Source organism: Triturus cristatus, chromosome 3_1 (assembly GCF_964204655.1).
Source record: "Triturus cristatus chromosome 3_1, aTriCri1.1, whole genome shotgun sequence".
Taxonomy (NCBI): Eukaryota; Metazoa; Chordata; class Amphibia; order Caudata; family Salamandridae; genus Triturus; species Triturus cristatus.
Window position 1 is genome coordinate 806,304,831 of NC_140583.1, and position 13,159 is coordinate 806,317,989.

Consider the following 13,159-nt stretch of genomic DNA (forward strand, 5'->3'; position numbering starts at 1 on the left):
CGAGGGATGCGGAGCCTCTGTGGATCCAACAGATCTCTTGCCGCGATCTGATTGGCTTCCACCACATCAACAAGGAAGTGGTGACAGCCATCTTAGGACTCCATACTCGGTCCTGAGTGCTAAAAAAAAAAGCAAACAAACAAGACAATAGGGGGGATACCATGACCCCCTAGGCCTGGTGGTGGGGTTTCAGAGGGGGCCGAAAAAAAAAATATATATAAAAATATATATATATATATATATATATAGATAGTTTTTTTTATTTTAAATAAACGTGTTTTTTTTTGGGAGAAAAAAACATAGCAGCAATAGGACAGTATACGAGTCCACAATATGCATGTTTCAGAGCGGGTGATATGTGGGAGTCGAAGTTTACATCTCCGCATGCAGTCACATTGGCAATATCAGACAGGTCCACTGGATTATGTACAACACTATGTCAAAGGTGTGATGCAGACATTTACAGCACAGAGTATACAATATACAGGTAGTCAAGTTATTCATCTCCATGCAGGGTCACATTATTGACATCAGCTATGTCGCCTAGTTTGAGTCGATCACAGCGCAGTTCGATTGTAGGGGATATGCAGATGTCTCATCAGTACATATTCCACCCTTCCCATATACGGTCCCATTTTTTGGGGCAGCCCCTGTTTTTAAAGACCTCTTTTTCGGCTATCACTGCCCTGTCCATGTCGACTGCCCAGTCACGTACAGACGGGACAACCCCCGCCCCCCATTTTTGTGCAATATTAAGTTTTGCGATGGCCCATCCCAATGAGGCCCATGTTTTCTCGGTTTGCGTTAGATCAGTGGCTTCCCAAATATTTAGTATGCATAATTTGGGGGAGGCCTTCAGAGTCTTACCACCTGCTCTTTCCATCTGTTTTGTGACATCACCCCAGTATAGTTGCACTAGTGAACAGTCCCAAATAATGTGGAAAAAGGTTCCTATTTGGTGGCATTGCCTAAGGCGCAGGGGGTCAGCCCTCCTACCCATTTTGACCAAGATCCCTGAATCTAGAAACACGCGGTGTAGGATCTTCAATTGGACCAAACGTAATCTCATGGGGATAGCCACTTCCTTAGGGGAGGCTAGCGCATCTCGCCAATCCTCGTCTTCGAGTTCCCCCGGGTCCGTCTCCCAGTATTGCCGCAGGCGTAATAAGGGGTCTGGGCCATTGTTTTGTAGCTTTTTATATGTGAGGGATATGGCCTTTTTATTCATAGGGTCAAGTATAAGCCTGTCCTCAAGTGGAGAGGCCTCGGGTAGGGGAACATCCCTGGGTAGTACTGCTTTGATTGCATGACTAATTTGTAGGTACCGAAATGTTTCGGTCTGTGTGAGTTGGTATTTATGTTGAAGGTCTGCAAAGGTGGCCAACCTCCCCTCGATCCACATATCGCCCACCGTTGAGATGCCTATAAGGTCCCATTTGTCGAACCCAGGACATTTGCTAAGTTGGCCCAATAGGTGAGGTTCCCAGAGTGTTGTGGCCTGTGTGAGTTTGTTATGCCAGCCCAATTGTTTATTCACACTATGCCAGGTGTCCACTGTGCATGCAGTAGGTCCTGTGAGTTTTAGCTTATGAGGGGTCGTATGGAGTACCCTATTATATCCTCCCTGTCCCAAAAGCCATTCATCTGTATGGAACTTTGGGTCGTCGTGTTCCCCGTACTCCCATTTATTAATCACGATTAGTTGGGATGCCTGGTAGTAGAGCCTCATGTCAGGTAATGCAATGCCCTCATTGTACCACCCCAGTGTTAACTTTTTCATGGCTATCCGTGGGGCTATGCCATCCCGCAGTAATCTCCGAACGGCACTTTCGATACTGGCGAACTAGGCGTGTTTTGTAATGTGTAGAGAAAACACAGTAATGTTAACATTTTAAAAAGGGCTGTGCGTCCCAAGAGAGTGAAAGGGAGAGTTCGCCAGTACTTTGCGTCGGCTCGGAGAAGTGCCAGGGGTGCAAGCAGATTTGCCTCTTAAAAGGTTCGGATCTGGAGTGATGTATATGCCGAGGTATTTGAATCCCTTTAATGTCACTGGTATATCGTATCCTCTAGGATTATATGGGGGTGCGCCCCACAACACATAGAGCTGGGACTTGGTCCAGTTAATGGTGTACCCCAAGTGGGTGCCAAAGATGTGGAATATATGTAGGTCCCCGGCAGAGAGACTGTGAGGGTGAGGCCTGATACAAGAGGATATCATCCGCGTAAAGCGAGATGCTGTCCTCGTGGTTCTCCATCCACTTCATACCATGGATCAGCGGGTCCCCTCTGACCCAGACCGCCAGGGGCTCGAGAGCGAAAAGCAAGGGGGACAAAGGGAACCACTGTCTAGTACCCCTTCCCAATAGAAATTGACGAGAGATGTGATAATTTACGGTCATGTGCACGGTTGGGTGGGCATAGAGCAATTGGATCCACTTTATAAAGTTCGGGCCAAATCCCATCCGCATCAGTACTGCAAAAAGAAAGTCCCATTAAATTGTGTCGAATGCCATCGAGGCATCTAGCGACAAAAGGATTGCGTCCTCCCTGATCGTGTCAAGTCTACCTAGGACCCCATGTAATCGCCTTAGATTCAAGGCCGTGCCCCTCCCTGGCATAAACCCGGATTGATCCGAGTGTACTAGTTCGTGATATAGGAGATAAGTCTGTTGGCCAACAGTTTCGCTAGTATTTTCGCCTCAACTGTGAGGAGTGAGATGGGCCGGTAGGCCCTACAATCGTCTGAGGGTTTACCCTGTTTATGGATAACCATAATTGAGGCCATCCTGATGTCTGCATGTAGCGCCCCCTTTCGGCGTACATTTGGAGCAAATGAGAGAGTTTGGAAGCCATTGGTTTAATGAATTTGATCAGGAGTCCATTGGGTCCCATGGCCTTACCCGAGCGAACATCTTGAATAGCTGTCTGAATCTCTTCTTCAGTAAGCTTGGCCTCTAGAGATTCCTATCTTGTGTGGTCAGACAAGTGACTTTTATAGTCGATAGCAGGTATGCGGCCGCGGATGGCTGGGATGTCCCAGAGGATGTGTATACTGATGAGAAATAAGTGGCGAACGTGTCAGCGATCTGTTGGGGATCCGTGATTTCCTCCCCATTGACCCAGCGCAGTGTGTGGACCTTTTTTTTTACATTTTGCTGCAAATTCGCAGAGGTTTAGTAAATCTGCTGCAAATTTTCTTTTTTTTTTTTTTAAATGTGCGGATGGGCCAGGGAGGATTAATGTTCTTTTATTGGGGAGGAGGGCATGTGGCCCCCCTCTCTGAGCCTCTTAGAGGCCCCAGAGACCCTGTCCCGTGGGGCCCAGCCAAACAAATAGGGGAGGGGGCGTGTTGCCCCGCTCCCTGACCCTAGCCGAAACATAAGTTAATAGGAAAGGGAGGGTGGCCACACAGTCTGCCGAGAACCCCATCACCTGAGGCTGGCTTATGTACTGTCCCACGGAGCTACCCCCAGAACACAGTGGTTTTCCTGCCCAGTCAGGGAAACTTGTGTTTGCTCCCACCTCGCCAGAGCATCTTTAAAACTCCTGCCAAATGGGAGCAGATAAAAAGTCTACTCCCAGCGAAGGAGCTTTACAAATACTCCCGCTAGCTGGGAACAGACTTGTGTTCCGTTTCCCTGTCCGCACTGATGTGGGCAGGGAAATAGAACAACAGATTGCTCCCACCTAGAGGGAGCAGCATCAATAGCTGCTTCCACCGGACGAGAGCAATGCTGGCTCCTGCAGCATGTGAGGAGCCGGTGGGGGCACTGGGGCTCCCCCTGCAGCCCCCAATATATGGATGGTGGGTACCCTGGGTGGGCACCTACCTATATTTAAGGCAGGCCCTGGGGGATGGGGGTTCCCGGAGCCATATTAGGCTCTGGAAGGGGGGCCAGTAGGTGTCCTTTTAATATATATATGGCACTAGGGAATGGGGTCCCCAGGGCCTAATGGGGCTAAGGGAAGTGGGCTGCACCCCCCTCATCCCCATCCCCACCTTTTCAAAAAGCCGGCCCTGGGCCTAAATAGGCTTGGGGAGAGGGGGCAGCGTGACCACCCTCCCCATTAAAATAAGTTACAGCCCCGGTAGATGGACTTCCAGAGACCTATAACAACTAGTTTGGATCGGTAGGGTTGGGAGGCTTTTGGCCCTCTCCCCCTTTTCATTGAATTTGGCCTAGGGGATGCAGTTTATGGGGCTAATGTGGCTTGTGGAGGGGGACCTTGAGCCCCACACATCCTTTTTTTATTGGCTTTGGCCCCAGGGATGGGGTTCCCAGGGCCTGATGAGGATCTCGGAGGGGGCCCACAAGCCCCCTCCCCATTTTTGTTTCATGTTTTTGTGGGAGATCGGGACCTTGGGGCCCAAAAGCCAACCCTATGTGCATTGCCTAAGGCTGTGCACAGCATGGGGTTGGCCGCCGGGACTGACCTCAGGGCAGGCCCTGTGGTCAACCGTCTGACTTATATTGCCAAAGGCAATTCGCTATAACTCGTGTCCTAAGGTAACTATAACTCACGCCCTTGCCATGCACTGCTAATTTGACCTCGTATTGCATCACTCTTGACGTCTTCTGTGGCACCTTCCATAATATAACTGCACCACTTGCAATTCAATTATTGATGAAAAAACTGTGCATGGCGGGTCACAGTATTCTACTTCAACACAGGGCAGTCCGTGCGGGCCTATCAAACATTGTGATGGGAGATGAACCAATGAACAATCCATGGAATGAATGTAGGAAATCCATATCTCCACCACCATTCCATAAAGCCCTCCCCTTCAGACGACACCGTATACCATGAGGTTATTCAAATAGTAGGTATGCAGGGAGTCCATCGCGAAGACAATTTCCTATTCAAAACGCTCCCCAAGTCTGAGAGAACAGTGCAGTTCCTTCTAATGCTGAAAGGAATGCTAAAATCTGCCCGGAAAACTTCAAAGTTCCTGTGCAAGCTAGGGTAGTCACACAGCTGGTTGAAACATGGTTTAAACCATCCCCCACAGATTCTACAAATATTCAGGGTTAGCTCCCCATAATTCACTTGTGGTACAAATAGCCGGCAAACTCACATCTATAAAAACCACAGGAGACTCTCCTTCTGATAAGGAGAGTAAGAAAATAGAAACAGCGTGCAGAAGGGTAGCGGTGTGGGCAGCCATTCTCTGGGCATTGCGCTGAGTCAGTAGCCTAACTATCACACTGTGACTGGGGCTAGTGAGAGCAATACCACGAAAAAGGGGAGGAGATTGTGCCAGAAGGCAAAGTAATTAGCAGATACATGACCAGATCAGGCACCTAGACCCAGCACATCTCAATCTTGCTATTTGACTCCAGAGGTCCTGGAGTTTGGATACATCCAGCTACCACAAGAATGTGTCTGTCCTTAAGGAAGCTAGACGCCCTACAATGCGGGCTTGCTATGCAGCAAAATGGAAACTGTTTGTTTGTCCATTACTACATTAGTAATCAATCTGACCACAGTACACAATATAGCTACCTACCTTCTTCATTTTCAAAAGGCGTGGTTAGCCTACTCATCCATCTGCCTTCACCTCCGAGCAGTTGCTGTATACATGCAAAACAGACAGCACACTTATCTGTTCAGAATACCTGTTGTTAAAGCATTTCTAGATGGTTTCAAAAGGGTAATACCCCTTCCTGTCCCTCAAGCCCCAGTTTGGAATCTGAACATATTATGGGGCCACCATTTAGACTATTACTTTCAGCCCCATCAATTCCTTTCATGGAAATTAGTTTTCCTAGTTACCATCAATTCCCTTTGGCGAATTAGCACGCTACAGGCTGTTACCATACAAGAGCCCATTATCAGTGTACATATGGATATAATAGTTCTCAGAACTAACTCCAAGTTCCTTCCAATGGTAATCTCACCATTTCATCTCAATTAAACTATTGAGCTGCCATGTTCCTTCCTACAGCGTTGGTCTTTGGGTGAAAGGGCGTTGCACACTTTAAATATGAAAATATCCCTCATGTATTATCTAGATAGAACCAAATAATGTAGTAAATCCAACCAAATATTTGTTTCATTTACCAAATTTCATAATGGACAACCGATTTCTAAGCCTCACATAGCCAGGTGGATTGTGGAATGCATCCAAACGTGCTGTAATAAAGCCAAATAATACTTCATGTTCCTCCTAGAGCAGTCTGTCCTCCTAGAAAAGAGGGCTTCTTGGGCAATATTCCTATGGCTGATTGCTGCATTACAGCTACATGATCAACGCAACACACATTTACCTGTCCCTATTATTTGAACACACTAGCCGAACAACAGATCAGTACTAAGGACATCTGCATCATTCATACACTAGGTAAGGGTAAGGATAATGCAACCACACATGCTACGAATCAAAAATAAAACTTACCCTTTAGGCATTTGTTCATTGCGCAGTTCCTTATAGATATGATTGTTAAAAATAATCGTAAATGACTGTATAGTTAATTAAACTTTGTAAATTTATATTAATTAATTTCTTAGCACATAATATAAATTCCTTGATTTAGAAGTTCATTTCAAATAAAAGTAAATAAGCGTAAATTAATTGTATAATAATACAGATTAGTATTAAAAAGAAATTAAATTAATATTTAATATTTAATATATTAGTTTTTTTCCTGTTACATACATACATACATTAGGGAACACTCGCTGGGAATAAAATCCAAACATTCCTTTTGTCAAAAATTGAGTTTTACATTGAATTACATCAAAGGCGGATAGTTTAAACCAGCTCGCAAAATGTGCTGATGTCATTTGCTTACAGGAGACTTGGCTATGCGACAACACTCAGGTAGTAGAAGGGTTTGTTCATGTGTATAAACCAGCCAGTAAAAACACAAAATTTGGGCGCCCCTCAGGGGGATTGTTGACCCTTGCTTCAACCAAGTTCGTAAATGAGTCAAAATTAATCAGCTCATTATGCAAATGGCTGTTGGTTTGTAATGTATGTTACAAAGGTATTGAAGGCAAGGATGTCCATCTCATCATTGTAAATGTATATATTCAATGGGGGACTCAAAAAGAATATGAGAGAGAATTAAGCCTCTTTAAAAAGGAGATAATTGATCTGACAGAAAAGTATGGGAGGAATACTCTGGTGTTAATGGGTGATTTTAATCATAAATTAAATTTTGAAAAGTTAGATCATTGGTTTGAAGATATGATGAGTGCCTTTAGTATTGGACCAGCAGTCTTTCCATTGTGTCTTGCCACCAGACAGGATGAAGCTCTTGGGAAGTTCCTGGGTTCAAAGGGCTTGATATGTTCAAATGGCAGGAAGGATACAGATCGGCCAGCCTCCCAGACCTTTAGAGTGGGAAATCAACAATGTCCTATAGATTATATTTTTACTCTGGCATGGAACTATGCATTGGTAAAAAAATTCCAGGTAATCAAGCGCAGGGATAGCGATCACAATGCGTTATTCTGTGAAATTGTAGGTGAGTCATTAGGTAAATGTGAAAGGGTGCTTCCTCAAAGTGTGGAATATCCCAAGCGTATGACCACAAAATTGACGGAAGAGTATATTGAGAAATTAGCTTGCTTCCAACAAAATTTATCGAAGGAAAGGTTTGAAGGGCAGCAGGTAGTATGGTATGAGGATGTAATAGCACAGGCGGTGCAATGTATAAGGGTGTACCTGAAAGATAAGAAACAGGGTAAGGTAAATACCCAAACCATGAAATGTAAGTCAAAGTGGTTTAATCTGGAATGTCATAGCAAAAAAAGCATGATACGGAAACTAGAGCGACGTCAGAGGATCAGTTATGATCCTGGGAATGTGGAACGGTTGTGTGGGTTGAAAAAAGAGTATAGATCCCTAATAAGGAGACAGAAAGGGATTTTCAGAGAAGAATGTTGGGCAAACCTCTTACAGACAATTGAAAATAAAAATATAAAAGGGTTTTGGAGGCTGATACAGGAGTCTGCAGGTAGAACTCCGGGTACTATGAGCAGTGTTGTGGAGGAGGAAGCATGGGGAAACTACTTAAGCAACCTTTACAATGCCAAAAGGCCCCCGGAAATCGAGAATAATCGATCAACTTGGATAATGGGAGTAGAAGGTTTAATACCAGTCTTCTCTGTAGAGAAAGTAAAAGATACCATCAAAAAATTGAACTTATCACGTGCAGCTGGCCCAGATAACCTCCCTGCGATCCTAATTAAAACCCAGATAGACTGGTGGGCAGGTTTCTTTTCCCAGATGTTTGTGGCAATTCTGGTGTCAGGCAAATTCCCCAAGACCTGGAAAGGCGCAATAATTAGACCCTTGCACAAAAAAGGGGAAAAAAAGGACCCCAAGAACTATAGGTTAATTAACCTATTAGATATTGGGGTCAAGGTCTTTTCGAAAATAATCCTGGGCAAGTTGAAGGATTGGGTAGAGCAGCGGTCAATAGTTCCAATTGAGCAGGGTGGCTTTAAGGAGGGGCACTCAACTGTTGATCACTGTTTTGCACTGTGGGCGGTGGCAAGGAAGTCCATGGAGCAGCAGGGCAAATTGTATTGCTGCTTCGTGGACTTTCGCGCAGCCTTTGACTTGGTGGATAGGGATTGTCTGTGGGAAGTATTAAGGAAGTATGAGGTGCCTGCTGATCTCTTGTTGGTAATTCAAGAACTGCATAGCCATAACTGGGCACGTGTAATCAAAGATACTTCTGGTGGGCTCACAAAGGAAATTCCTATAAACAATGGGTTGAGACAGGGCTGTGTATTGGCCCTGTTACTCTTTGCCATATTTTTAGCAGACTTGCCCCTTAGCCTGGGTACAGCCAGGGGTGCAAGCCCGAAGATAAATGGTAAGCATCTGCCCTGCCTGCTGTATGCTGATGACCTTGTAATAATGGACCAAACAGAGGTAGGGCTGCAGAGAAAGTTGAATGTATTTAACGAGTACGTCACTGCAATGCGTCTTACAGTAAATATGGATAAAACAAAAATCCTGTGTTTTGGGAAGAAGAGTACGAAGTTTAGCTGGTACTTGGGCCAAACCAAGTTAGATACTGTAAATGAATATAAATACCTCGGAATATGGTTTACAAGGTCTTTGAAGTGGGATACCCATTTGGAGGCACAGAAACTAAAAGCGCATCTTGCGGTATGTGGGTTGAAAATATTTGACCATAGCTATGGCGATATGTCACATAAACCCCTCTTGACCGCCTTTAAGGCTATGGTTCCGCCACAATTCCAATATGGGGCAGAGGTTCTATGCATTGATGGGAAAAGCTCATGGGACAAAGAGGAGGGTAAATGTCTAAAATCCCTGCTGTCCCTTCCAGGGTCGGCGATGATTCAGGCAATTAGATTGGAATTGGACCTACCTTCATGGAATGTCCAGGTCCAGTCAAGTTTGCTTAGATTCTGGAACCGCCTGGGTAGGGGGGAAGTCACCAAGGTATCACAATGGTGTATGAAGGAAATTCAATTCAGTGAGTTAAAGTGAGCGAAGGCAACAAGAAGGAGACTCCTGACCATTTGTGATTACCTGATGGTGGACATTGACCCCATGACACTCCAAATTAATGTGATAAAGAATGTGCTTAAAGCGCTGGGTAAGGTATGCTCGAGGGCAATAGATCTAAAGTATTTGAGAGAAAAAGACTCTGTAAAGTTTATGAGCGCTGGATGGGAGAAAGACTCCAGCTTTCCATATATGGATTTGCTACCTAATCGTTGGTTAAGGAAAGAAGTCTTTAAGTTAAGAATAGGAATCAATCCGCTATTTATAAAATAGGAATGAAGTGTGATATTTTGCACCTTTTATTGGATTGTTATCTGTTTTAAATCTACGTAAAGTGTTTCTTCGCCCGATATTTTTAAAATATGATGTCAATGAGCGCTCGCAAGCACGTGATCTTTTAGTGGAAATGGAAAATCTTGACATTGCGATAGCCATTGGGAAATTTATGCAGGGGGTTTATAAATTTATGAACTGAGTAGAGACCCATGAAAAGGCCAAAGCTTTTTAATTTTAATGAATTTTGGTTTTAATTGTGTAAATGCAGTTTTATGACAGTAGAATTTTTATAGTAAATGGAAAGAATTTGTGTTATGACGATTTTAGATGATAAAATATGTATTGTGGTTTATAGATCAACCGGTCTAAATAAACTTTATTTTTTGACTTTGACATTCCTAAAATGCTTGCAGTGCTTTGCATTCTATCCTCCTATTTACGGTTTTTGATTCCCACTGTGATATTGCTTTAACTAAATTGATCTCAGACAAGGCAAGTAAGTTTTATATTTTGCTCAAAGAAAAATGGAGACCAGCACTCTCAAGAGAAGAAATATCCAACTTATTGGATTCTTAGTGCACACGTGCACGAAGAATCCAATAAAGTGGATATTTCTTCTCCCGAGAGTGCAGGTCTCTGTTTTTCTTTGAGCAAAATATATTTGCGAACGCACCCTCACACAACCAAGCACCTGCTATTTATTTTCGGAACGACTTGGCAGTGTCCCCCACCAGAGTATCCACAGCACAGAGGGATTCCACAGCACGGCAAGGCAAGTAATTTGATTTATATTTATTTCATTTTTTTCTTTTAACACCAAGTGCAAAAACAACAGGAACGGTCAATATATATAATGAACATTGCAAGGTTGTATTTCTGTTAGCTACAGCAATATATTGATTAACTAATGTCATTTTGTTGATTTGTAAAGTTAACAGCTTTAAAAACTATTTTCATTTATATGCTTTCTTCTTTTCTCTTCTACAAGACCCCTGAGAATCTGGAGTCTGAGGTATATTGTGCACTTGCATATGCTTATTCAGCTTGTTGTCTGCAGTACAAAGAGTTAACAGTGAATTGCTACAACATTCCTAAACTTGTACTATATAGAGTTACAGGAACACAATCTAAAGGGTAGTATAGGTGGTAGTCATTCACTGTGTTACAAAAGAGGCTTTTCTTGTGTACGCTGCAGAGTTGATGTATTTATACAGAAGAGAAAAAAGGAGTAAATAACCTGGGGTCACATACCCTGTGGGGAAAAAACAAAACTCCCAGCTATCTAGTTGAAAATGTATATAGCACCAGCATTCATCCTCCTTAAAAGCTCTCTTGGCGCTGAAGAAGCATGAAATAATTAAGCAGAAAGTCCTATCCAAATGCCAAATACCAAGATCTTGAGCTTTTTCCTGAAATGGAGTTAAGATTTCCTCCATAAGTGTTAGAGGAAGAGATGACCATAATCTTTATCCCTGAAATCTAGAGGGTCTTCCATCCATCTAGCTTTACTACATTTAGGAAGTTTCAAACAAATACATTGATAAAGAAAGAGCCTATGTGAGCAGTGTTTCATAAATTTATAAGATCGCCATGAAAGAGATATTGAATGGAAAGCCCAGTGCATAAGTTAGTTAATTTGTACAAAATTCAGTTTCAAACAGGCAACCAGTACAGCTCCACAATTGTACTTGAAATATGGTCAGACGTTTTAGACTAGAAATAATACAGCCTTTCTTGTTTTTAATATATTTCAGCGTAGAAGCATTAAAAGCATTAAAAGGGCTAAATTGCAAAAGTCCAGTTGTGAATTTAGAAAGCAGGTGCAACCATAACCCTTAAAGAATGGGCTAAGAAAGACATGATACAGTTCAAGATGTACAGCTGATTAATTTAGGATCATGCAACTGGTTTGAATTGCAAGTGACAGTTCACTATCCAAATGGCCTACTGCATCCCTGACAGATCAAGGGTCAATATAGGGGAAGTCATAAACTATCAATCAGGTCATTATGTGTCAGTAGAATCTCTGATTTTGATGGGTTTAACTTAAGGCGGTTGATGTTCGTTCGCCAGTGCGCCAGCTCCACAGGAGAGCACGTACCCTTTCTTATCCCAAATGTTAATAATAATAACAACAATAAGAAGTAGTAGAGTGAGTGTTGACTGCATACATATGTTCTGCTTGGGTTTTCAGATCGGGTAGAACCCGCTCTACAGAGCCCTCCTGACCCAAACCAGAACGTTACCCCCTCCCTAGGGCCTTTTTACACCTAAATGACCACATATATATGTACCACCTAAGGACAGGGAATTCCTATTATATATATATATATATATATATATATATCTATCAAGACCTCACAGCCTCGCGATCTCAGCAACCACAGTCTCGCGGCCTTCAGCAGACCCAGAATCTCCTACCCAGACGGCAGCAACACACACAGTCTCGCGGCCTCAGTCAGACCCAGAATCTCCTACCCAGCCGGCAGCAACACACACAGTCTCGCGGCCTCAGTCAGACCCAGAATCTCCTACCCAGACGGCAGCAACACACACACAGTCTCGCGGCCTCAGTCAGACCCAGAATCTCCTACCCAGACGGCAGCAACACACACAGTCTCGCGGCCTCAGTCAGACCCAGAATCTCCTACCCAGCCGGCAGCAACACACACAGTCTCGCGGCCTCAGGCAGACCCAGAATCTCCTACCCAGACGGCAGCAACACACACAGTCTCGCGGCCTCAGTCAGACCCAGAATCTCCTACCCAGCCGGCAGCAACACACACAGTCTCGCGGCCTCAGGCAGACCCAGAATCTCCTACCCAGACGGCAGCAACACACATAGTCTCGCGGCCTCAGTCAGACCCAGAATCTCCTACCCAGACGGCAGCAACACACACAGTCTCGCGGCCTCAGTCAGACCCAGAATCTCCTACCCAGCCGGCAGCAACACACATAGTCTCGCGGCCTCAGTCAGACCCAGAATCTCCTACCTAGACGGCAGCAACACACATAGTCTCGCGGCCTCAGTCAGACCCAGAATCTCCTACCAGACGGCAGCCTTAGCACGAGCTCATCCTATTATCACCGTACAGGGGAATCGGGATTACTATATATCGGATCACACAAAGACTATTAGTTGAGCACAACCTGTTCTCTAGTTCGAGGGGCTCGTTTCCCCCTCATCCAGTTACCACTTACCTGACCAGGATTAACCTCTGTTCATGTTGAGTTAACTCTGACTAAAAGAATAGGCTATCCTCCTATACAAAAATACACCACACATGCTAACTCACGACAAGCTAAATACTTTATTTAAATGCCACATGCACATTCGCAGAATACATTATATATATATATAACCTGCAAGGAAAGTGAAAGGTTAAG

General features: G+C 44.1%; 1 protein-coding gene across 10 annotated transcripts in view; it reads left to right on the forward strand.

The window, feature by feature from the left end:
• The window catches only part of IFT54 (intraflagellar transport 54), a 543,753-nt gene that overhangs the window by 257,496 nt on the left and 273,098 nt on the right, over positions 1–13,159 (forward strand). For 5 of the 10 annotated variants that reach the window (XM_085645127.1, XM_085645123.1, XM_085645125.1 and 2 more), the window contains exon 7: positions 10,761–10,784. The exons of the other annotated variants lie outside the window; for them this stretch is intronic. In XM_085645127.1, the coding sequence (XP_085501253.1) occupies positions 10,761–10,784 (24 nt within the window). The remainder of the gene's footprint in view (positions 1–10,760; positions 10,785–13,159) is intronic. 10 annotated transcript variants of the gene reach the window in all.